This window comes from Ictidomys tridecemlineatus, chromosome 9, assembly GCF_052094955.1.
Source record: "Ictidomys tridecemlineatus isolate mIctTri1 chromosome 9, mIctTri1.hap1, whole genome shotgun sequence".
Taxonomy (NCBI): domain Eukaryota; kingdom Metazoa; phylum Chordata; class Mammalia; order Rodentia; family Sciuridae; genus Ictidomys; species Ictidomys tridecemlineatus.
Window position 1 is genome coordinate 94,394,994 of NC_135485.1, and position 24,210 is coordinate 94,419,203.

At 38.9% G+C, this 24,210-nt stretch overlaps 1 protein-coding gene across 1 annotated transcript in view; it reads right to left on the reverse strand.

The window, feature by feature from the left end:
• The window catches only part of Mcub (mitochondrial calcium uniporter dominant negative subunit beta), a 125,671-nt gene extending 107,342 nt beyond the window's left edge, over nucleotides 1–18,329 (reverse strand). The window contains 2 exon segments of the mRNA XM_078021818.1: nucleotides 4,546–4,604; nucleotides 18,110–18,329. Coding sequence (XP_077877944.1) covers nucleotides 4,546–4,548 — 3 coding nt within the window. The 5' untranslated portion in view covers nucleotides 4,549–4,604; nucleotides 18,110–18,329.
• Nucleotides 18,330–24,210: the final 5,881 nt, after the last annotated feature.

Below are 24,210 nucleotides of genomic sequence, written 5' to 3' on the forward strand. Positions count from 1 at the left end.
TCTGGCACCTCTTTCCACACCTATATCAGTCCCAGGTTACTGCACCATCCCTAATGGTTCACCTATACCCTCATCTTTGTGAATAATCCTTTGTATGGAAACTCTTTTTTAATTATCCTAATCTGAGTGGGCCATCTGTTTCCTGTTGGGACCATGAATTATGCAATCACTTGACACTCTCCCTAGCAGTCTAGGAAGTTTCCATACCATGCTATCCTTTATGCTTTCACTAGTATCCTTTTTTTCCCCCAATCTGATAACCACTCCCCCCAAAAGAAAATGTTTTCCTTTGTCTTATTGTTTTTGCAATTCTTTGCTACCAATGAGGCTGATCTTTCTTCATATGTTTATTTATCTTTTTCCTCTTTTTAGAATCACTCATGTCCTTTGCCCACTCTCTACCAAGATCTTAGTTTTTTGTCTCATTACTTCACATATATTTATTATTTGTACTACAGGAATAAACATTTACTTAGTTTAAGCAAGAATGGAAATTTACCCAAAGGACACAAGCATGTCTCTCATGGAGCCTAAATAGAAGGATTCAATGAAACCTTGGGAATGGACTGTAATTAGGGACTAGAGAGTAATACTGGGGCAAGGGAGTCCTCTTGATCCATATTTTATTCTCCTCCACTCTGTACATCAGCATTATTCTGCATGCTACTGTGAATTGATTTTCACTGTTCTCTGGTCTGTATGATAGAACATGGTCACTACCTAACAACTTCAGGTAAGACTCCACTATTCAAAAGGGCCGCTGGTGGAGTTAGGAATCCTAGACTCAATTCCACATTCCTGGGTCAGGTGATAAATTGAATGAAGGTCATGTTGTACTAAGATGGCCAATTCTGTTGAATCATATAGATAAGAGTAAGGAAGTTCCCAGTAAAGAAAAGTGACAGGTGGGAACCACAAAACTGTTTTCTAAAGTTTCAAAATCAAGAACATTACTACACAAAACATTATATCACCAATTTTAATGGTCATTATTGCACCTATGAAAGACTTTTTTTAATGCCTAAAGCTTTAAATACATAGCCATAAATATGAAGATATTTCCTCCTAACCCAGTACATTCCATTGGTAAAATTTCTCTCCTAGAAAGATTTGACTTTGATGTTTTCCCACAATTGCAGGCATTACAACTACTGTTGATTACAAGGCTTACTCACTGGCACAAATGCCAACTTTGTTAATTAAATGGCAGTACAATCTCACTAAACAGAATAAACTAATTAAATGAATATGCTTGGATTCATTATAAAGTGAATTCATATGGAAAGAAGGCCCATAACTTGAGAGCAGAGCAGCCAAGCTTAAGCGACAGTCATGGGCAGAGTGATGACACTGCTTCCAGGCAAAACCTCCCTACACAAATTCAAAACCCAAACCTTTCACAGAAAGATTAATAATTCTATAAAAATAAAAGCCTAAAACAAAACCATTCCCACTAAGTAGTTACTGCACTGTAACAATCCAAAACTTTTTCTTGATGGGCAAAGAAGGTGGCAAAGCAGGAGTGGGAAGTGCAAGGGATGGATGGCATCTGGCTAATTTTTAGCTAGGCATCTCAGTGAATCAATTTTTAAACTTCAGTAGCTTTTGACTTTGTGATGGATATCAAAGCTGGGTACCCACGGGACCTCTGAGTACAAGGGGGATGAAAGGAAGTGTAGGGATCAAGATCACCTCACCTCATCTTCTTTTGATGTGGGTCAGTCCTAGGTCCCAATTTCCCTTATTCAAGTCCTCTTCTTGGCTTCTTCCTATTTTTAGCCTACCTTCCTCACACACATGTAAGCCTCATAATTTTTTCTGATCTCCATGTCTTATGTAATCCATGTTTGATTTGGATTCTAAGTTCCTGGAACAGCCAAGTGATGCTTCCTTGATTTCTGTTCTGGTAAACTATCACTCCAATACAAGTGCCCTGACCATGGTCTAGCCTTGTCTCCCATTTCACCTTGACTTGACCATCTTGGCCATGTTCAGGTGCAGCAGTCGCCACCTTCAAGTGCTGCACAGGTGCTGAGGTGGTACCTCACCCCTCCAATATCACTGAAAACCATTAATGGTTATCAATGTATTGCCTGTCCGCTTTAAATTCACCCTTGTGACTGCTCTGTGAAAATGGATCTGGGCCTTTAAGTACTTTTCCTTTATGGGCTGGCAGTGAAGTCTTATCAATAGAGGGCACTGGAGGGACACTGAAGAAGGAAAGGGGTTTCTTCCTGGTTCTGGTGTAATCCCCTTTACAGGCTCCAGTGACACTGGACCCCACCCTCTCCATGGCTTCTCCAGCACCAGGCTCCCACAGTATTGGTGGGTCCTCCAGTGGTTTCTAGCTTCTGCCTCTGTTCTTCTGGTAACACAGGAGTCCTGTACTCCAAGAAGTAGTCTACTGATCAACAGCCAGAAGGACAACCCGTTCCTTACACTGAGCTGAATTCTGCTGACCTATTCTACCCAATCTTAGAGTGGTTTCCTTGCTCTAAAGCAACACAGAACGACTAACTTCAGAGGACACCGTCTCAGACGTCTGAATACAAATAGCTTACTTTCCCTTTGCTTTCTTTTCACCAGATTAAAAACATGTAGCCCCTTGAATCATTTCCTATATGAATCCTCAACATCTTTTTATCGCCTTCTTGACACACCTCCCCCTTCATCGACGTGTCAGTATCCTTTTTAAAGTACTGCCTATTAATAAAACACAACACCCCTAATGCAGTCTGACAATCCTGATATAACATAGTAACCGAACTATCGTCTGCTGTGACCAGGATGCTGCATTCTCTTTCAATCTGTGAGGTGCCACACTGGTGTTCTGGAACCCCACATTCATGGGTGGCACAAAGGTGAACTGAAACACAGATCCTTTGCACACAATGACCAGGTCAGGATGTGCTCATTCTTATACTATTCTACCCCATTAAGAGAAACTACCTTTTTCTAGCATTGCAAAGTTGGCTTTCTTTTACGATCTTTAAAGCAATATATACTTACCAAGACCAGATTACTCCACTGCAGTTTAGGATAAGGAAAATAAGCCTATAGAAAAAGACACGTGATCTACAATGATCTTTTATGTTTTGACATTGCCAGGTCAGGTACAGTTTATATCAGTAATAATAGTATACACTTGCAGAGTTACATATATATGTATATATTACATAGTATAACCCTTTAGAACAATGCTTTAATTGAAGCCTTGCAACATTTCACAATTATGTAGTATCCAAGTTCAAGGATGTGTATTACAGCAATCTGTCATTTCATTGTATAAAATAATAATTATATGTAAGTACCATGAAAAGTAATAGGAAAGGAAAACATTTCTAATAATGCAAAGTAATACATTTAAGGCTGTTCAATATCGATATCCAAGCCTGATAAATTAAAATTAAAAAGCACATGTCTAAACCTAAAAATTGTGATTAAGTAAACAATGTGGTAAGGAAACACTATACAAGGTTAAGCTAATAATTCTTTCTAATATACCCTGAACTAGTGGATTAGTTTCGATTTCATACAACATACAAACATAACTTTTATTCTAAGACGCAGTAAAGTAAGTTGGCATCTTTCAAACAATGTAGGATTTCCTTTTAGACTATGACCTAAAAAATGCCATTAAATTCATGCACTAAATACTCATGACACTTTTATAACTTTTACTATTGTTCATTCACCTATTAAGCACAATTCCTGTAAAGGAAGCCCTTCCCTCAAATCTCAATGTCAGCATCTTTTCTTAGCTGTATCTTTTCTTCCTTATCAGGTATCATTACATAAACTTAAATTCTGGCTTCACGTTCTAACTGAACCATGATAGCTATTTCTCTCTCTTTCTTAGCTTAGAATGTACAAGTGAGACTATCCCCCTTCCTATTAAGTTACAGCCTGGAGGGCAGCTTATAATGAGCCCAGCAAGGTGTCAAATGCTCCTGCTCCAGCGCAAAGTAAAAATGCTGATGTTCCACCAGTTCCTTTTTACTTTTTTTTTTTAGGAAGAAATGAAATTTTTCTGTAAATATCTATTTCTAGGAACCCCTTATAATTGGGGATCAATAGTGCCTTGGAAATTTTGCAATACCAAAAAGAAAACTACCTTGTTTCTGGCTAAGAGGACAGCGGCATATACAGCTAAATGTCCACTGAAATTCATTCTTCTTCCACAAGTTTTACCGGACATGTAATACCTCTCCAAACCTATCCCATAGTACCTTGAGAGACTAAAAACTCTCTACTTTTTTAATTTTGGAAGCCAAGTGTAGAATATGACAGAAGAATAGGTCATCTTAGGTCCCTGCATGACTAAATGTGGAGCACAACTACTGCTTGATCCATAAAGTTCATCTCAGAACCATTTACTAAAAGAGAAAACTTAAGTCTGTTAATAATATAGACTTTTAATTATTATTGAGTCTTTTTGTTTCAGCAGTGTAGCTTATTCTAAACAATAAAGACATAGAAAAGTCATTTTTGGTTAAAAAAAATAAAGGCTTGGGGAAGTAAAACCAGGAAAACATACATACTTACCATAGTTCTAAGTTGGGCCCAGAAGAAAGGCAAGTCACATCCCTGGCTTAATAATAATTCTAAAGAGAAATAAACCTATTAGAATAAACACCTGTGATAGTCCACAAATTTCCTCTTAAACATTCTCAAAGCCTTCACCTTTTCATCCATTATGCCACTTTTATTTTTTTTTAATTTTTTTTATTGTTGGTCGTTCAAAACATTACATAGTTCTTAATATATCATATTTCACAGTTTGATTCAAGTGGGTTATGAACTCTCAATTTTACCCCATATACAGATTGCTGTATCACATCAGTTACCCTTCTATTGATTTACATATTGCCATTCTAGTGTCTGATGTATTCTGCTGTCTATCCTATTCTCTACTATCCCCCCTCCCCTCCCCTCCCCTCCCCTTTTCTCTCTCTACCCCCTCTACTGTAAATCATTTCTTCCACTTGTATTATCTTGTCTTACCCCTTCTTTCCTCTTATATGTAATTTTGTATAACCCTGAGGATCACCTTCCATTTCCATGCGATTTCCCTTCTCACTCCCTTTCCCTCCCACCTCTCATCCCTGTTTAATGTTAATCTTCTTCTCAAGCTCTTCGTCCCTACCCTGTCCTTGGTTACTCCCCTTATATCAAAGGAGTCATTTGGCATTTGTTTTTTAAAGATTGGCTAGCTTCACTTAGCATAATCTGCTCTAATGCCATCCATTTCCCTCCAAATTCTATGATTTTGTCATTTTTTAATACAGAGTAATACTCCATTGTGTATAAATGCCACATTTTTTATATCCATTCATCTATTGAAGGGCATCTAGGTTGGTTCCACAATCTTGCTATTGTGAATTGTGCTGCTATGAACATCAATGTAGCAGTGTCCCTGTAGCATGCTCTTATTAGGTCTTTAGGGAATAGACCGAGAAGGGGAATAGCTGGGTCAAATGGTGGTTCCATTCCCAGCTTTCCAAGAAATCTCCATACTGCTTTCCAAATTGCATTATGCCACTTTTCCAATAATTAAAACTCAGCACAGGACTCTGATTCGTCCCTCAACTTTAGACAGCAACTCATTCCACAGCTTAGTCCCAGCCTTCTCATTCTCTTCTCTCATACATGCAGGGCATGGAGGCCTCATGGTTAGATATAAGCCTAACTACAGAAAACTGTTGAAATTGCCACACATCTCACACTCCATTGTAACTGATTCTTATTATTCCAGCTCCATGTACAGTACCATGATTTGATGATGTATCCTTTTTAAAGTACGCACTTAACTCATCCCACTATACATACATTGGATTTCTAGACCTGAATAAGTCTTCTGTCATAACACTTCTATCACTACTATTAAAATATACAGAGTCTATAGACCAGGGGTTGACAAACTACAGTCTATGAGCCACATCTGCTGCCATAATTTAAAATAAATTTACCGGCACACAACTATGCCCATTCACTTAAGCACCTACTTTTATACTACAATCGCATATTTGAGTAGTTGAGACAAAGGCAGAGGCTGCAACCCCTCCAGTGTTTATCATCTGGACCTTCACAGGACAAGTTTACCAACCCTTGGTATAGATCAACATTTCTCATGATAGCACTCTTCTCGTACCTCATTCATTTAACACAACTACATGCACCTATACTAGCAAAACAAATTCAAAAATATATATGCCCAAAGATATAAAAGATGTGATTCCTGCTCTTCAGGAGTTACAATGCATAGAGAAAGAATACGAGTGCGGGAGACAGACATGTCTATATAACAGCACACAAAAAACTCTAACACAAAAGAATATTTGAGTACCAAATGAACAGTAAAAAGAATAAACACTATATGCAGACATAATAAGGAAAGGCTTTATTTAGTGAAGTCGTAATGTCAAAGTTGGACTGCTAACCAGAAATGAAATGGGTGTGTGGAAGCCAAGTGACCACAAGGTATATAGTTATGCTCTATAAAATAGCCCATATCCATGTCTTGGTTGTTCTTCTCTTCCAGATTTTAACTCTGGGTAACCATGCTTGGGGCTTCTGCAGTATCACTTTTTGAGAGCTTCCAATAACATCCCTCTCATTATGTCTCTTGACTGGCCTGGACCACTGCTAGACAAGATACAGGCAAACATGCTATAACACACAGACCTCAAAATACAATGGAACTCAAACAAAAGGGACATTTGTTTTTTGAGTAGGTAGGCAGGTGGGGGCAACTGTGAGATCATCTGTGTATCCCTTCTATCTAGTTGTACTACCATCCTCTGGAGGGTTATATACCACTTACACAATGTCCAAGCTGAGTCGCCCCTTCCATATCTTTACCGTGACCCATTAGAAAGGATAAAAAGGAAGAGAGAGATCAGCTTTACAATTGAAAATGTGAACTAGAAGTCATATATATCACTTTTATGTTATGCAGGAGATCCAGAACTTGGCCACATGCCAACATCTGGGTGCAAAGAAGGCTGACGAATGTAGCTTTGAGGAACATTCTAATCTGCTAGAGACAGAGTGACAAGATTGGTTTTGCCTGAGGAAACAGGCTATGAAGTAACAGGATATCACATAATCCATCCCCAGCCTAATTTCTGAATGTGGTGTTTCTCAAACTGAATTCTATAGACCACCATTCTTGGAAAAGTCACTGGGAATCCTGTGGGATAAAAGAGGTCTGTGATCAAACTATTTTCCATCCTTAGATTGTCCCAATGTGCATAAAAAAAGGAAATTTTCCAAAAGTTTGCAGCAGATGAACCTATTTAGCTTAGTATGATTTAGCCCAGAATTCTTTAAACTTATAAAAGGAGAGGCTTTGTTCTCCTGGAATATCCATTAACATTCTACAAAACATATTCTGCAGCATATCAGTTTGTGACACAGAGTTTAATATAATAAGCATAGTTCCTGTACTAAAAAATTTTAACGTAATATCTAAAATTCTAATAGAAGCCAAATCAAGGACTACACCTCACAGGGAATACTTCCTGCAGCCAGATCAGACTGCTCACAGACAACACTTTCAGACTCCACTCTCTGTACTCTTTGTTTTTTTCTTTTCTTTTTTTAGTTGTAGATGAACACAATGCCTTTATTTATCTATTTATTTATTTATTTTTATATGGTTCTGAGGATGGAACCCAATGCCTCACCTGTGCTAGGCAAACGCTCTACCACTGAACTACAACCCTAGCCCCCTGATGTTTTTTCTGACCTTTTAAAATATGCCTGCCAAAGCCTTACCCTGCTTTGTTCCTTCTCTGAATTCTTCTAGGATTTATTGTCTCTAATTTTATTTGACCCTCGTGGGCCAACTGAAGACAGAATATATCTCTTCTTAATATGTAGGCACCTTTTTATCTTCCATGTAGATTTTAAGGGCCTGAACACAAACCTTCAGCTTTGACACCAACCACCCAAACTCCTCCACTGAGGCCTCAGGGCATAGGCAGAAGGGAAATAGGAGCAATTAAAAGGTGACAGACTTGGACTTAAAAATGAAAGATCAGAAGCATGAGAATCTGGACCTGAAACCCACAGTAAACCACCTGGGGGACTTAGAAGCCAACTTTGAGCTAAAACAGTTTTTAGGAAATAAGGCAGAACCTAATCTTAGAGCTGGTCACAGTGGTAGCAGCACAGTGACAAAGGCTCTGGTAATAGCTGAAACCTCCATTGTCATCCTGTTTATCCATTCTGTCCTTAGAGTCATTGTGACCATGACTCATTCGCGAAATACACCCTCTAGATTTATAAATAAGTCCCTATTAACATTTAGAGACCTTAGATTCCAGGCAGCTTAAGTAAATGGCTGATGGCAATTACTGTGCAGGATTACCTGTTCAGTACTTTAACTATCATCTGTGTTCAAAAAACTTCCACGCACCCTGCAGGACCTCCTTTCATGGGGTCTAACATTGGAAGACCAATGAATGATACCTTACTCATGCCAACTCTACATACCAAAGGAAAATTTGTCCTCCTTCTGGAGTAGCAATCGAGGCATTGTTACGGAAAGGAGCTCTACTGATTTCCTAATTTCAAAAATTATATTTTAGGGCTGGGGATGTGGCTCAAGCGGTAGCACGCTTGCCTGGCATGCGTGCGGCCCAGGTTCAATCCTCAGCACCACATACCAACAAAGATATTGTGTCCACCGAGAACTAAAAAAAAATAAATATTAAAAATTCTCTCTCTCTCTCTCTCTCCTCTCTCACTCGCTCTTTAAAAAAAATTATATTTTATTTTTTTAGGTTAACTGTATTTTCCAAAAGGTCTATTTTATATTTTGCCCAGGAGGTGCATTTTACAATAATTTCTTATAATTGATTTTTAAATTAATGTTCTAAATTAAGTTTTTCGGACTAAACTTTTGGTACTAACATTTTGGGCAATCACAAAGCAGCACTTAAAAAATTTTTTAAAAATATGACTTAATAATCTGAGAATCCCATTAGGAAAAGTTCCTTTATATGGATAAAAAGTTCCTTTATATGGTTTCCCCCACATATAACCAATTATCTTGAATCAATACAGGACTTTTTCAGTAGCCAAGAAAATACTTGCATTCCAGGCCATTCTTCCTTACAGAATTTATATATTGTTAAATCATGTCAATAATTTAATGTTCTTTAAGAAGTTCTTTTAAAATCCTAATATAAAAGCATATCTGAAATAAAATAACCAAAATATGATTTAAGACTACTGTTTGCTTATAATAGAAAATGCAATGTGTATAAAGATTATTTTTACAAATCATCAATAACAAAAGCCTCATATCACAAGAAGTACATAAGAAAGCTTCAAGATTTCCCCCTACTAGATTAAATGGAAAAGAGGAAATTAAAAAGGTAAAACCTGAAGAGAACACATCATTAAGGTACTATATATGCAATGTCTTTCATTCTCTATCATTCATCCTTTCATTTCTCTATCCAACAGCATTTATTATGTACCTACTGTGTCACAGCAGAGGTGATGAGGGATGAAGAAAAAATAATTATGACTACAATAGTCATTGAAACCCAGGTGGGAAAACTTGTACCAGCACAACTAATTGCAATGCATGGGTGAATGATGTAAGTACTGTGGGGCTGAAAAGGACAATGTAATTAATTCTGCCTGCAGAGATCTCATCAAAACTGGGGTAGGGTGGAACTCAGACTTGAAGGAAGAGTAGAATTCCAGAGAGAGAAGAGGGTTTTGGAACGGGAGGGAAACACTGCTGCCTGAAACACCAATGAGGGGTGGAAATACATGACAAGCCAAAAAAGCAGTATTTTTTAGACCAGCCATGTTGGGTTCAATCCCCAGTACTGAAAACAAAGCAAAACAAAAAACACCATTTCCAAAGCAGAGTTGCAAAAATGAGTTACGGGTCTGTAAAATTTCACCACTAATATATTCTCTAGCAAAGGCTTAGAAAGCCGATGTTATATTGATATGTTTGTAAAACATTTTCCAAAACAAATTATTTTCCCCCAGGTTTATGATCACATTACTGGCTCTAGAAAGAGCAGTTATTCATCAACACAGTTAAAAACCCCCTCTTCAAATATCTCATTCAAACCACTAGGAAAATTCATATACCAAAACAAAAACAAAATGTTTAACAAAGAAGAGAGCATCACATGATCACACAAAGAAAAACTACAGATAAGTTAAAAAGAATGGAACCCTCTTCCTTCCTCCAGTGGGGTTCAGGGCAGTTATTATTTACTGTTGTGCCCAAGAGGTTGAAAATAAGCAAACTCATCTTTAGGACACCAGAATGTGATTTGAGCAATGCATTCATTATTAAAGTTATACATGCAGTTGAATCTAATAGGATTACCACTTGTGTCTGCAGCAGTTCAAGAAAAATAAAAAAAAACAAAAAAGAGGAAAAGGAAAAAACAAACCAAACTAAGCAATATACTTAATCCAGTAAACATCAAGAGAGCTGTAGAGAGGGCTTATTTGCCAGCCTGCAAGACATTTTCTGCCTAAAGTTTGCCACAACAAAGCTTTGAGAACCCATCAGTTTCCTGATATGAGGTTGATGTTACACCATTCTTATTTCTGCTTACAGGCTACAGAAATGTCAGCTCTGGTCCCATTTCTTACTAGCCTTTCATGGTTCCTATTTCTTGCCCTTAAATCTATTCCAACAAGTTCTCTTCTATGGACTTTGTTTATAGTGCAGATTTCACATATCCATTCTCCACCACTACTGTGAGTCCAAGAAAGAAACCTAATTATCCCTTGAAGAGCTGCCACAGTGGGGGAAAATATCCTGGTTTGCAATGCTTTTTATTCACTTTGGGTAAAACTATCAAATCAAGTAATACCAGTTAAGAGTTCATGAAATTGGAAACTGCAGGGTAAAGAGATCTATGGGCCTTTTTATCCACAGACCTTAACCGAATTCTGTTTTACTTGGGGATGGTAGAGGCAACAAGGAAATAGAAAGATTTAACTCATGTGAGGGTAAGAGAAAGAAGGGAAAAAGAGGAATTCTTTCTCTGTGTGTGAAGAATGAACAGCTTTAGTATTATCACCTTTCTATGAGAGGACAACACCATCAAAAACTGGATTCAACACAAGATCTACAGAGCTAATTCTATGGGTGAAGCACCAAAGAGAGTATGTATGTGAACAAGAAAGAGTGGTCTGCCACCCTTTCACCATTTATTACTTAGAATATATTTGGCTCCCCCAAATTCCATCGCTTTCCCTATGCCGTTGTTCAGTCTCTGTGTTGGATTCCATGTCCTTCAAGATATAATTCTGGAATCTTCTATGTGTTTCCCAGAGCAGAAAAAAAAAATGCGTCCCCAGAATCATGCAGCTCTTAATTAAGTGCATACATGGCAATTCTCTTGATCAGGCAACAAAGGCAATCCTTTATAAGCTTTCCTCACGATCTCCAGTTAAAGGGCCACCAAGATAATCTTATTGCTGTCATGGGGAATCAAGCCCAGGGCTTCATGCTCATCCTCTAAGCTACACTTTCAGCCTTCAATTGCCCAGGAAACAAAAGCAAAAATTGACAAATAGGGTTAAATGAAGTTAAAAAGCTTCTGCACAGCAAATAATCAACATAGTGAAGAGAGAAACTAAAGAATGGAAGAAAATCTTTCCCAGCTATTCATCTGAGGATGAATATCCAAAATATATAAAAAATTAAAAATTAATTTAAGACAAATAACCCAATTAGTAAATGGGCAAGTGATTTGAATAGATGTTTCACAAACAAGGAATACAAGCAAGCAATAAATATATGACAAAATGCTCAATATCTTTAGCCATCAGGAAATACAAATCAAAACTACATTGATATTTCATCTAATCCCAGTTAGAATGACATACCAAAAAAAGCAAAAAATTAATGCTGATGAGGTTGTGGCAGGGGAAAGGAATCCTCTTATATTGTTGGTATAAATGTAAACTAGTACAGCCACTATGGAAATCAGGTTGAAGGTTTCTCAAAAAACTAAAAATGGAACTACATGATGCAATTTTCTCACTCCTGGGTATATGTCCAAAGGCAACAAAGTCAGCATACAAAAGAGGACCAGTGCATCCATGTTTATTGAGATATTATTCAAAATAGCCAAGATATGGAGTCAGCCTAGGTGTTTGTCAGCAGATGAATGGATAAAGAAAATACAGTACATGTACAAAATCAACTATTATTCAGCCATAAAGAAGGATGAACTCTTCGGCTGGGGTCAGTGGTAGAGTGCTTGCCTAACACATGTGAGGCACTAGGTTTGATACTCAGTACCACATAACAAATAAAATAAAGGCATTCTGCCAATCCACAACTTAAAAAAAAATTTTTAAAAAGGATGAAATCCTATCATTTGTAGAAAATGAATGCAGCCGGAAGGCAACATATTGCATGAAATAGGGTAGACAGAAAGAGAAGTATCATGTGTTCTCTCACATGAAGAAACCAAAAAATGTGGCCGGAGGGAGGGAAAAGGAAAGGTGCACATGATCAAAGCTCAAAATATGTATGTATAGAAATGCCACAATGAAACCCATTAGTTTGTGCAAATTATATGTTAATAATTGATACAAATTTAAAACAATTTTTTATTCTTGTTAGATATACATGACAGTAGAGTGTATTTTGACAATATTATACATACATGGAGTATAACTTATTCTAATTAGGATTCCAGTCCTGTGGTTGTTCATGATGTGGAGTTTTACTGGTCATGTATTCATACATGAATATAAGAAAGTTATGTCAGATTCATTCTATTGTCTTTCCTATTCCCATCCCACCTCCCTTCCTTCATTTCCCTTTGTCTAATCCAATGTACTCTATTCTATCCCACCCATATGATGTGTTAGCGTTCACATATCAGAGAGAACATCTGGCCTTTGGTTTTTTGGGCTTGGCTTATTTTACTTAGCATGATAGTCTCCAGTTTCATCCATTTACTGGCAAATGCCATAATTTCATTCTTCTTGACTGCTGAATAATATTCCATTGTGTATATAAACCACAGTTTGCTTATCCATTAATTTGTTGAAGGACACATAGGCAAGTTCCACAGCTTTGCTATTGTGAATTGAGCTGCTATGAACATTGATGTGGCTGCATCACTATAGTATGCAGATTTTAAATCCTTTGGGTGCATACCCAGAAGTGGGATAACTGGGTCAAATGGTGGTTCCATTCCAAGTAAAACATACAATATTTTAGAAGTACATATTTATTCAAAGACCAAAGTGATTTTTAAAAATTATTTTAAAAAATTCTTATTAATGCATCACTGTTTGCCATTAAAAGATGATTATAGAAAAATGGACAATGATATGAATGGAAGAAAAAAGGAAAACAGAGAAGATAAAACTGAATACTATCAATACATAAAATACATGTTTTAAGGTTTTTCACATTGGCTAGAGATGGGTAGAAAATCTGATCAGACATTTCCTGGTAGCCAGTGCATAGAGATGATACCACTGGCTTTGGACTTCACTGTACACAAATGCTGCATCTGCTCACAAGAAACCTAACTATTCTAACACCACGATTAGAAGACTAGACAGCAATTTCCTAAGTCTTTTTTTTTTCTTTTTCTTTTTTTTTTTTTTGGTACTGGAGATTTAACTCCGGGTTAATCTTGTTGAAATCTTGACCACTGAACCACATCCCCAGCCCTATTTACCATTTGATTTAGAGACAGGGTGTCACTGAGTTGCTTAGTGCTTCACTTTCACTGAGGCTGGCTTTGAACTTGGGGTCCTCTACCTCAGCCTCCCAAGTTGCTGGAATTACAGGCATGTACCACTGGGCCCTGCTCTTGAGACTTCTTAAATGTCACCTTTTAACTGACTATACAGTACTTGACACAGTTGTTTCCTGAAAGATATGCCTATGTGGAAAACTGACCAAAAATGTTGGGGTGTGGCATCTCTTGCTTCAGGGTTTAAAAACATAGCTCTGAGAACAGAGACTGGAATTTCTTTTAAAAACCAGGCAAGGGCTGGAGTTGCAGCTCAGTGGTAGAGCACTTGCCTAGCATGTGTGAGGCACTAGGTTCAATTTTCTCAGCAGATAAAATAAGTAAAATAAAAGTCCATTGACAAGCAAAAACAAACAAACAAACAAACAAAAAACCCAAAACAACTTTTTAAAAAAGAGGCAATATTGATAATGGTAAATTAAATGTATTAAAAATGATTTTTCTAGAATGTGACAGACAATGCTCTTTTGTTTAATATGTACTGGTTTACAGCCTATAGATTAGCCTGAGATATCTAGTACTTAGTGATTTTAGAGTTCTAATGGTAGATACTTTTGAATAGACATTTCATAGACAAAACTACTGATAATAGCAGAATGAAGTATTTGAGAGATTTAATCTATTCTATCAGGCCGTGCTAACCCCAAATAAATTTCAATTTCTTTTCAAAGGGAAAACAGTATCACAACTACCACATAAAACAGCCCCTCTATAAAATACATAGGCTCATAAAAAGTAATTCTTCAATCATTAAGACAACCATCTGATACCAGTAATATTTTGTTCAAAGGTATATTTACAACTCTCGATAAAATAACAAAATGGCAACTTTCGAGATGGAAAGGGCTTTTAAGATCAATTAGACAAATCCCCATGTTTGGAAAAGGGAACAAAACAAGCCCAAAGAGAGTGAATGACTTAGCTGAATTCATGGAGCTAAGTGGTAGCAGGGCCAGGCTGGCTGGCACTCAAATGTCCCAATTGCCTGTCTAACACCAGCTAAATTCACTGTTCATTTCTATTTCATGACCTAAGCATATTTAGTTTATGTAGTAAATATTAATTATCAACCAAACTTTAGTCTTGGGTTTTCTACCTTATAGGAAACTCATTCAACAAATGAATTATCTGCTAACACACACACACACACACACACACACACACACACACACACATACACACACACAGAAAAGTTTCCTGGCTTACAGTACGCTATAAAATTGCATAATAAATACCATTTAATTACAGCAAATAAAAAGCAATCTTTTTTTTTTAAATAAAAGCACTAATACCAAAGTGCTGGGAAGGTGGTAACATTTAATATGTAATAGGCAAAGTCATCTAGAATTACTTTGAGACCAAAGCATCAACATCTTTAGGGCTAATAATAATCACCAACACAACTAATCGCCCTCCTAAGGAGAGAGCTTTGAAACCAGTATTACAAAATACAGTGCACCAACTGAAAATACAAAAGGTGGAACTGTACAAAAATGTCAAGCAAGAACGATATGTTCATTAAATTCAACAGATGAAAACAATTTCTAAGTTAACATCTTGTTAACTTATTTATTTCTGGGAGTTAAAAAAAGCACACTTCATACTTAAGATTCTCTGCAAAATACACTTGATTTTTAAAAAAATTTAAGCACAACTTGTGTGAGGACTCAAATGCTGTGTCAGGGGAATGAAATCTCATCAGGGAGTTTCTCAATCTAAGCAGCAGAAAACCCAAATTAAGAAAGGCACAACTAGGCAAGAGCTTTCCATTTAGATGTAATTCACCAGACACCATCATCACTCAAACTGTGTCCCTGTGCACAGAAACAGCAGGAGCCATGGATTGCCCTGACAACCAACTCAGGCAGAGTGCTGACAGCAGATGCTGCCACCTGTACATGATCATGGACACCAGGTTAAGCCTTGCCAAAGTACAATATGCCCCACCTCTCTTATGCCTCAGACTACATGTGTTCTCTAGAAAACAAAGCTGCTACACTAAACATCTCCATGTCAACAAACTGTTTTTCCTTTTTCCCACCCACAAAACTCTCACTAGCAGACAATTATCCTCCTACCACATGAAGGATAAGAACTGTATATTTTTCAGTTATTAAGTCCTCTTAGATGACACACTCATAATTTCAGAAAAGATCAATTATAACTGGGAATGCTCCTTTGCAATGCTACTTATGACAAGTCCTTGCAAGCTAGAATTTTATGAACTGCCAGGGTACAAACCACCTTTTTTCAAAGCTGCTTTCATTGGCTTTAGGGGTCTGAATGTTTGTAGAAAAAAATATAGAAATAATACTTGTCTTTAGCCACAGCAAATATCATATCAAGCACAGAACAGTGAGACCTTAGAACGAAAAATGCCCCTGTAATGAGGTAATTTGATTTGCAGAAAATGGCTTAGTAGTCCTAGCTAAACCTCCTAAGGGGCCAGATATTTCTATCTGTTTCTTTACAGTAAGATTTTAAAGCTTCATATAAAGAGGCAAACTGACAGGCTTGCCTTTATTTGGGGTTGGGGGGTGTTATTTTATCAGATAGGTAAAACGATGGCAGCATTTTCGCTTCTGAAGTTCTGCAGATTGTCTTTGTTGCATGGAGACCTGATTTTAAAGTCTGCAAATTAGAAACATTCAAATACACGACTTCTTAAGGTGATTAATTAAAACCAAAGTACTAACCAGCACCATTCCACTATTATTAGGCCTAATAAGTCCCACCATATCATTTTCTACTTCTTTTATAAAGGCATCCACATTCCTGCTGGGGCAGGCCTACAGTGACACCCTCTAGAGAGGATTAGGTGAAAAATACAGAGAAAAGGTTTGAAGTTGATAATTTAAGAAAGGACAGCCAGTCCTGGGATCCATAAAGACGCTACTCAAAGTGTTAAAGGGCTGGGATGTAGCTCAGTGGTGGAGTGCTTGTCTAGCATGTGTGAAGTACTGCAAGTGTTAAATGAGTTTAACAAAAAACAATCAGTTGTTTAAATGGTGTGTGGTGAAGGGGTTATTTCAGTGTTTGGTATGTCTTTCTGAAATGCCACACTTAAAAGTATAATTTTAAAATGCCTCTCTGCTCAAGTACTTATTAAGCCTACCATTTTACATTTTAAAGAGCCTGCTCCTTTTTTTTTTAAGTATTAGTAACAAAATGGCCTTCATTCGTTTTCAAACATTCAGGGAAAACATTTGAAAAGTGTATTTCAATATTTTCTTAATCCAGGACTCTGAAGCACGGAGATAGTGGGTGGGGGGGGCAGGGGAGGAAGTGAAAGTGACAAGAGAATCACATTGCTTCCTTTTTGCTTTCTTTTGCATTGGACAGATAAAAGATTGTTTTTAAATTTTGCCCTTTTAACAATCAGAAACTAATAATGAGGGGAGAGGGCAAACTAAAACTCAAATCCACTCCCTCCCAACCACATGCAGCCTGAAAACCCCTTTTAAAAGGCTGTCTTGGGGCTGAGGTTGTGGCTCAGTGGCAGAGTGGGTGCCTAGCACAAGTGAGGGCCTGGGTTCAATCTTGTGCACTACATATAAACAAATAAATAAATAAATAAAGGTCCATCAATAACTAATAATTTTTTTTTTAAAGGCTGTCTTTTCTCGGCGGGTTCAAGGAGGGCTCCGGGCTCCTGTCAGGCTCCATCACAGTCCCAGTTAACTCAGCACCTGCTCGGCTCTTCCTGGGTCGTTTTTTAGTACACATCCATCTCCTCCCTCCTGCTGGGAGCAACGGTTCGACCCAGATCGCTCAGTGCCACTCTTTAAGGCCAACTGTTACTCACCAGCACCCTCATGATTCACCGTCTCCCGGGTCTCCGAACCAAATGGCAGTCTTTCCTTCCCTCTTCAAAAGGGAGGTGCTCTCGCGGTTCGCAGAGGGAAATGCCACTCTCCTGCCACACTCCCTGCCCGGCTTCACCATCTCCGTAGCTCCCACTCCCACCACATCACCGTGGAACCCAGAGGAACTAGCGGACCGTAAAGCGGCTCGTGAAACTTAGTCCCGAGAATCTGCAGCCCGGGCCGCAGCCCCGCGCACCCGCAGCTGGCCAGCGGGATGTCCCCGCGTGCCACTCTGGCCTTTCCTTCCCCGGGTCCCAGGGTGTGACCCCCCGCCCTGGAAGTCTCGACCTGCGTCGCCGGCCGGGTGACCACCTGTGGGCCTCCCCGCGCGTGGAGCCCGGGCCAGCACAACGCAGAGAACAGCCCGGCCGCTCCGCTTTCGCTCGAGCCAAAGTTGCCGGCCGGAAACTTTCCACCCACCTGCTCCGGGGCTTCCCGAGGCCGGGTACCTCGTCTTACCTGGGGCGTCGGTGTCGGTGGCCTCGTTCGAGCTCGGCCCGGGACTCCGGGGTTTGGCAGCAGCCGCCCCAGCCAGAGGCCCCTCGAGAGCATCCTCCTGCTCGGCGCCGGGAACTCTCGGCGTCAGCGGCGCATCCTCCCGCGCGACGGGCTCCCAGCCGGCGCCCGCGGCTCCCGGCCCCAGCCCGCTGTGGGCGCAGCCTGCCCCGCGCCGCCCCGCCCCGCCCCGCCCGGGGGCGGAGTGCAGGGAGGGTGTGTCCCAGCTTCCACTTCTCGATGGTGCGCACACCCCGCGCTAGGCTTTCTTTCCTCCGACAAAAAAAGCGGGGGCGGGAACGCGGGGGCCGGAACGCGAGTGACAGTGAATCGTCCTGCGGGTCTTGGGTTTCGTAGAGCTTCTCACATCTTGAGAGCTGTGGGTTTCAAAACTCACGGCTAGTTCTGGGCACTTTGTGCCCCGACAGTAGTCTTCCTGTTCAACCCCGCGGGACAGAGACGCGGGGTTGAGGGACAGGGCGTCGGGATCTGGAGGGGGCAGCTGGGTGGTGTTCTCTATGACCCAGCAGAGAGGACGAGGAGACGGTTTGCCAGGCTCCCCTAGGCAGTAGGCTGGAAGGCCGGTGCCAGCCCCTGGTGGCCTTGGCCCACTGGAGCGCGCGATGCGCTTCAGACCTTTGGCTTGAAGCCTCATCTTTGCCAGAGTTGCACTCAGATTCTTTAGGGGAAATCTCCCCACAGGGGAACTGGCTTTCTTCCTCCTCCAGTCCATTTTTTTCCCCCTAGGGATTGTAGAGAGGGGCCCTTTACCACTGAGCTATTTTTTGAGACAGGGCCTCCATAAATTGCTCAGGCGGGCCTGGAATTTGAGATCCTCCTGCCTCAGCCTCCTGAGTCGCTGGGATTGAGCCACTGCACTGGCTTTGGCTTCTATTTTAAAGTACCCTTTGAATTGAAGGAGCTACAAAACGAAACTTAAATTTCCCAACAGCCAGGAAATCTAATGTTTTGCCTCGAAGAGTTTATGCTCATAAAGTCAAATCAAGCCATTTAAGAATGACTTAAAACAAGCTTTCACACAGCTTACAATAGAGGACTGTTAAAAAAAATTATAGGATACTCAGTTTGAATTTCAGAAAAAAATAACGTTATTGTATGTCCCAAATATCACATAAGTCACACTTACTCTTTAAAAAAATGAAATATCTGGGATATAACTACACTGAATTATTTATCTGCAAGAGGCTTGAGTTAATGAACCAAAGATGGCAAACAGTGCAACAAATGGTGAATTACTCCTGATGATGCTTGTCTTTCTTAATTAAAAAAGAAAAGAATTAAGGCTTTGGAGATATAGCTCACTTGGTAGCATGCTTGCCTTGCATGCACAAGGCCCTGGGTTCATAGCCCCAGCACCACCCCCCTCCCCCAAAAAAAGTTTCTATGATAGCAAAATATTTATCATGGAAGTGGAGGGAAACCTAAATAAACCGTCTGTTCTTAGTTTCTGAACAAACCTTCTGGATGTCACCTGCTCTTATTTACTTTTAGTTGACTTTAGATAACATCTCTGACCTGTAGATCAGGTTAACAGTTCATGCCTGAGTAAACCCTCTACTCAATTCCCCTGTTCCTACTTAACTTCCAATCACCTTTTCCTATGCCACAGCCCATAAATATCCCCTGGAGGATTGGAGACTGGTTCTCCAGTCTCCACATGACTAGCCACCTGGGGAATAAACTTCATTTCTTTCAGTGACTGGCTTGCTGCCTGGCAGACCAAAGGAGACTGGTTCAAGAACATCACAGGTAAAACTGACATGTTAAGTAGCATCTGTGGTTCAAAACACATCTGCACTGGGCAGGTAGTGACACGTTCAACATTAAGTTCACATGGGAAACTAAATTACTTTTCCTGAGTCTTTTTTCTCTATAAATGAGTGCTCCAAATGAAAGAAAAGGGTTTTATTAGGAGGGAAGGTGAGAAACGGAGGACATGGCCATTTTGCAGCTCAAAAATCTAGCCACTAAGGGAGGATCAGCAAAGTGCTGTGAGAGAACCTGAGGAGTCTGCAAACAAAAGAGGCTTATTTAAGGATGCCCTCTACAAAGCCGCCCAGCACACACAACACATTTCACCATAATGTACAGAACTCTTGGTGAAACAGAAAAATTACTCAATGTGTCATAGTTCTGAAATAATATATGCACATTACAGCCTTTTCACTTTTGTGTTATGGTGAGATTGCAATAAATCACTGAGTCAATCTTAAAGCAGGAGACAGAAACTTTATTTACCAACTAGTGGTCCAGACCTACCAGCTGGCAGGCCAAGGGGCAGGCTGCAAGTCCCGGGGTTTGAGTACACCTTTTATTCTATAAGTAAAGCATGTCACTACATTAATCATAAGTGGCTGTTGCTATGATTCGAGACCATAAACAAACATCACGGGATCTAAAATAACAAGCAGAAGGGGAAGTGGGTCAAAATGACCCTAATTGAGTACAAGTTAAAAAATGGCTGTTAACATCTTCAAGAAAAATGGGAACCAAAAAGAGAATAATTTTATATTACATAAGAAGAACAGAAACATTTGCATTCCTAAGCAGGGTGTGCTAAGCAGGACCAGAATGGCAGAGGTGGAGTTTTCTTGGGAGAAGCATTTTTTACATGACATGGAGTCTCAGGGCAAAATGGAGGCTGTTTGGTCATTGCCCATATAGCCTGGCCCATAACATTTGAATCTCTGACATTGCTTTTTAAAAAAAAGTTTCTTTAAATAGTTTTATTGAAGTATAATTTACTCACTCACTACAAATGTACAATCAAATTACTTCTAGCAAATTTGCAGTTATACAATAATCACCATAATCCAATTTAGAACATTTCCATCACCCCTGAAATATTCCTTAGGTTCATTTACATTATGCCCAGATCACCTCCAGCCCCAGGTAACTAATCTACTTTCTCTCTAGATTAGCCTTTTCTGGATAGCTTATATAAAAACGAAATCACAATTTTCAATTTATTTATTTACTTATTTAATATCGGGGATTGAACCCAGTAGTGCTTCACTATTGAGCTACATCCCAAGCCCTTTTAATTTTTTTTAAGTTTTGAGGCAGGGTTTTGCCAATTTACCCAGGCTGGCCTCAAAATTGCAATACTCCTGTCGCAGGCTCCCAAGCCACTGGGGATACAGGCATGCATCACTGCACCCAGCTTTTTTTTTTTTTAAGTCCTTCCTATATCTATTTTACATTTCTCATCAGTCTAAGACCTCCGATCACACTGCAGCACTTGACACAAGCACTTCCTGTCTTGGCGTATTATTATCCTACCTCTCTGGTCCACAACTCCTGGGCATTTTCTCAGTCACACTGCTTTAAGTTTTCTTGTGATATGTCTTCTTTCTACTTAGCATGCTTTCATTTATTCATTGTTGTCTGAATCCCTAATTTGAATCAGGTACTGTGCTAGACATCATGACACAAAGATTAATAAAGCCTAGCACCTGCCTTTGCATGCATAATCTAGCTGGAGAGTGAGACAAGAGTGCAAATAAAGTGAATGTGATAAGTGCTAGAGAGTAGGTAGATATTAAATGCTATGGAAAACTCTGAAGTAATAAAATAGCATTGAAAACTTAGCATTGAGAATTTACATGTCAGTACAGTTTATTTGCTGTGACACTAATGAAACTTTCATTTCAGGCCTCTGCACTTGCCAACGCTCTTCCAAGGCAGTGGGGAGAGAGAGGGTCTATAGCAACATGTTCACTTGGTTGTGTTTCTGTACTACTTCTAAAAAGTAAGGTATTCCAATTAGAATAGAATAGAAAAAACCACCATCACTTTCCTCTCTAAACCACCCTTCTGTCACACAAACCCCCATTAGGAAGTCTTCCAAAAATTAACTATACTAAGAATTGACACATTACTAACTATGAGTCGTTGGCTATGACCATTGTCCAGAGTCAGCAAAAAGTAAGCTGGGTTTAGTTTGGGTATAGTGGAATGCTTTTAGGTGACTCAGTCTTTTATAATTTTTTTTAAAGTTATTGCTAACTTAGGAATGGCTTCCATGAATACTTCTATTACCTATTGGGTCAACTTAGTATTGTGACAAAAAGTGTAGGGCCAAGGATTGTGTTGTAACATGAATGTGTCCTACAGTGGTAGGTGGTCAGATAGAGACAGTTCATGAAAAAGAAATGAACTAATCTGTGGAATATCTTCTAGATATTATAGTTCACATATCATGTGCTAAAAGTATTCTTAAATTTAAGAACAATTATAAGAAATGACACATTACTAACTGTGAATTGTAAAGTTAAGGGATACTTTCTAAACTTCAATAATATAAAGCAAAACAATTGATAGAGAAATTATTATGGAATTTTCTATTCTCTCTATAGAAATTATTATGGAATTGTTGTCACATAAAAAGGAAGTTAAGATAGCCCCAAAAGTATTCCAGTGATATGTAGGGACAAGTAATTGATAAAAATGTTATATCTTTCTGGATTTTGAGCTTCAAAAATTTATCTATGATGTATTTTCTTACTCTTAATATTTACCATGTCAATTTTTCAGACCATTGGCCCAAAGCCTCATCTTTACCAGAGAGTTGCCGTTCACTACGTGGTGGCTCAAACTTGGATTTTTTAGGTGAAAACTCTTCACAGGGAAACTGTGGAAAGTACCCCAAATTATATAAAATTCAGGCTCCACAAAACCTGGTTCTGCCTCCCCAGCTCAGGCACAAGTTTTTTATCTGCATTACCTTGCTTAGTCATTACAAAAACCTTATGGGTTAAGAATTATTATTATTATTATTATTATTACTATTATTATTATATCCTCATTGCATATGAAAAAAATTCAAGTTTAATAGATTAAATGATTTGTGCTAAGGTCATATAGCCAGAATTCAAGTCTGAAATGACTTTTAACATGACTTTTAACCCCAGGATTTTAACTTTGACCTTAGACTTCCTATGTCTTTTGGCATCCTGACCATCTAACCTTCCCATAGCCTTAGGATTAGGGTGAGGTCAAGTGGTGAATCACCAATGTGTGGGGTCAAGTTCTATATTTATTTAAAACTTTGACATTTTGTGCATCATGGAATTTTTGCACTGTTTTCTGTTTTTACAAATATTTCTTTAAAATATTAAGGACTGAAATTATTTTGGTACTCCATCACACTACTTCCAAGGCTGTGTCCTTAGCTAGGGTTTCTACATTCAGATTAAGATTTTAACTTCTAATAAAAGTAGTCCCCAGATTTCATCCATCTACTTTCAAATAACCTTCCTTCACAGATGGTATTCACTTATGTCCTCAAATGACCTTCAAAATGCAGATTATCTGATGGGTAATGACGGGTAAAGACATTAGATCACTGAAGGTTGGCATGTTTGCTTGCCCTGGCAGAGGGGGTCTAGCTTCAGTCAAGGAGGATGGAAAGCTTTTAAACAAGTTTTGTATTATTATCACCTGGTCTTATTTGTAAAATCATCTGAAATGAACATCCGCTCTGCAGATGCAAGCAGCACTGAATTTACAATCTTCCTGCCTCAACTTCCTGAGCCACTAGGATTACAGGTATGTGCCACTGCACCCAGCCCTAATCGTTTCTTAATTAAAACTCCAAAATTTACTACAAAAAGAGGCCCTAAATAGATTAATAGTCCTAGACTGAAACAGTGGTCAATGATCTATCTGGAAAAAGAACCAAAGCCCAGAAGCTTAATGGACTAGTTCAACTCAAACTTCAAGAATAGGGAAGACCAAAATTTTTGCTATTTTTTACAAACTGTTCCAGAGCATCAAAACAGAAGTAAAACAACCCAACTCATTTAATAAAACTAGCATAATAAAAAAGCAAATAAGCACTAGCATAAACAAAATAATCAAGTAAGAACTATAAAAGCAAACTGTAGGCCCGACTTATTTCTTCAAGTAGATAAACAGATCCTAAATAAAATATTAGTAAAGAGAACTCAGTACTATAGTAAAAATTGAAGTAAGGATTAATCTAAACTGTCAGCGTCAATTCTCAAATTTCAGGGCAGTGAAGCTTCTATTAACCCAAACAT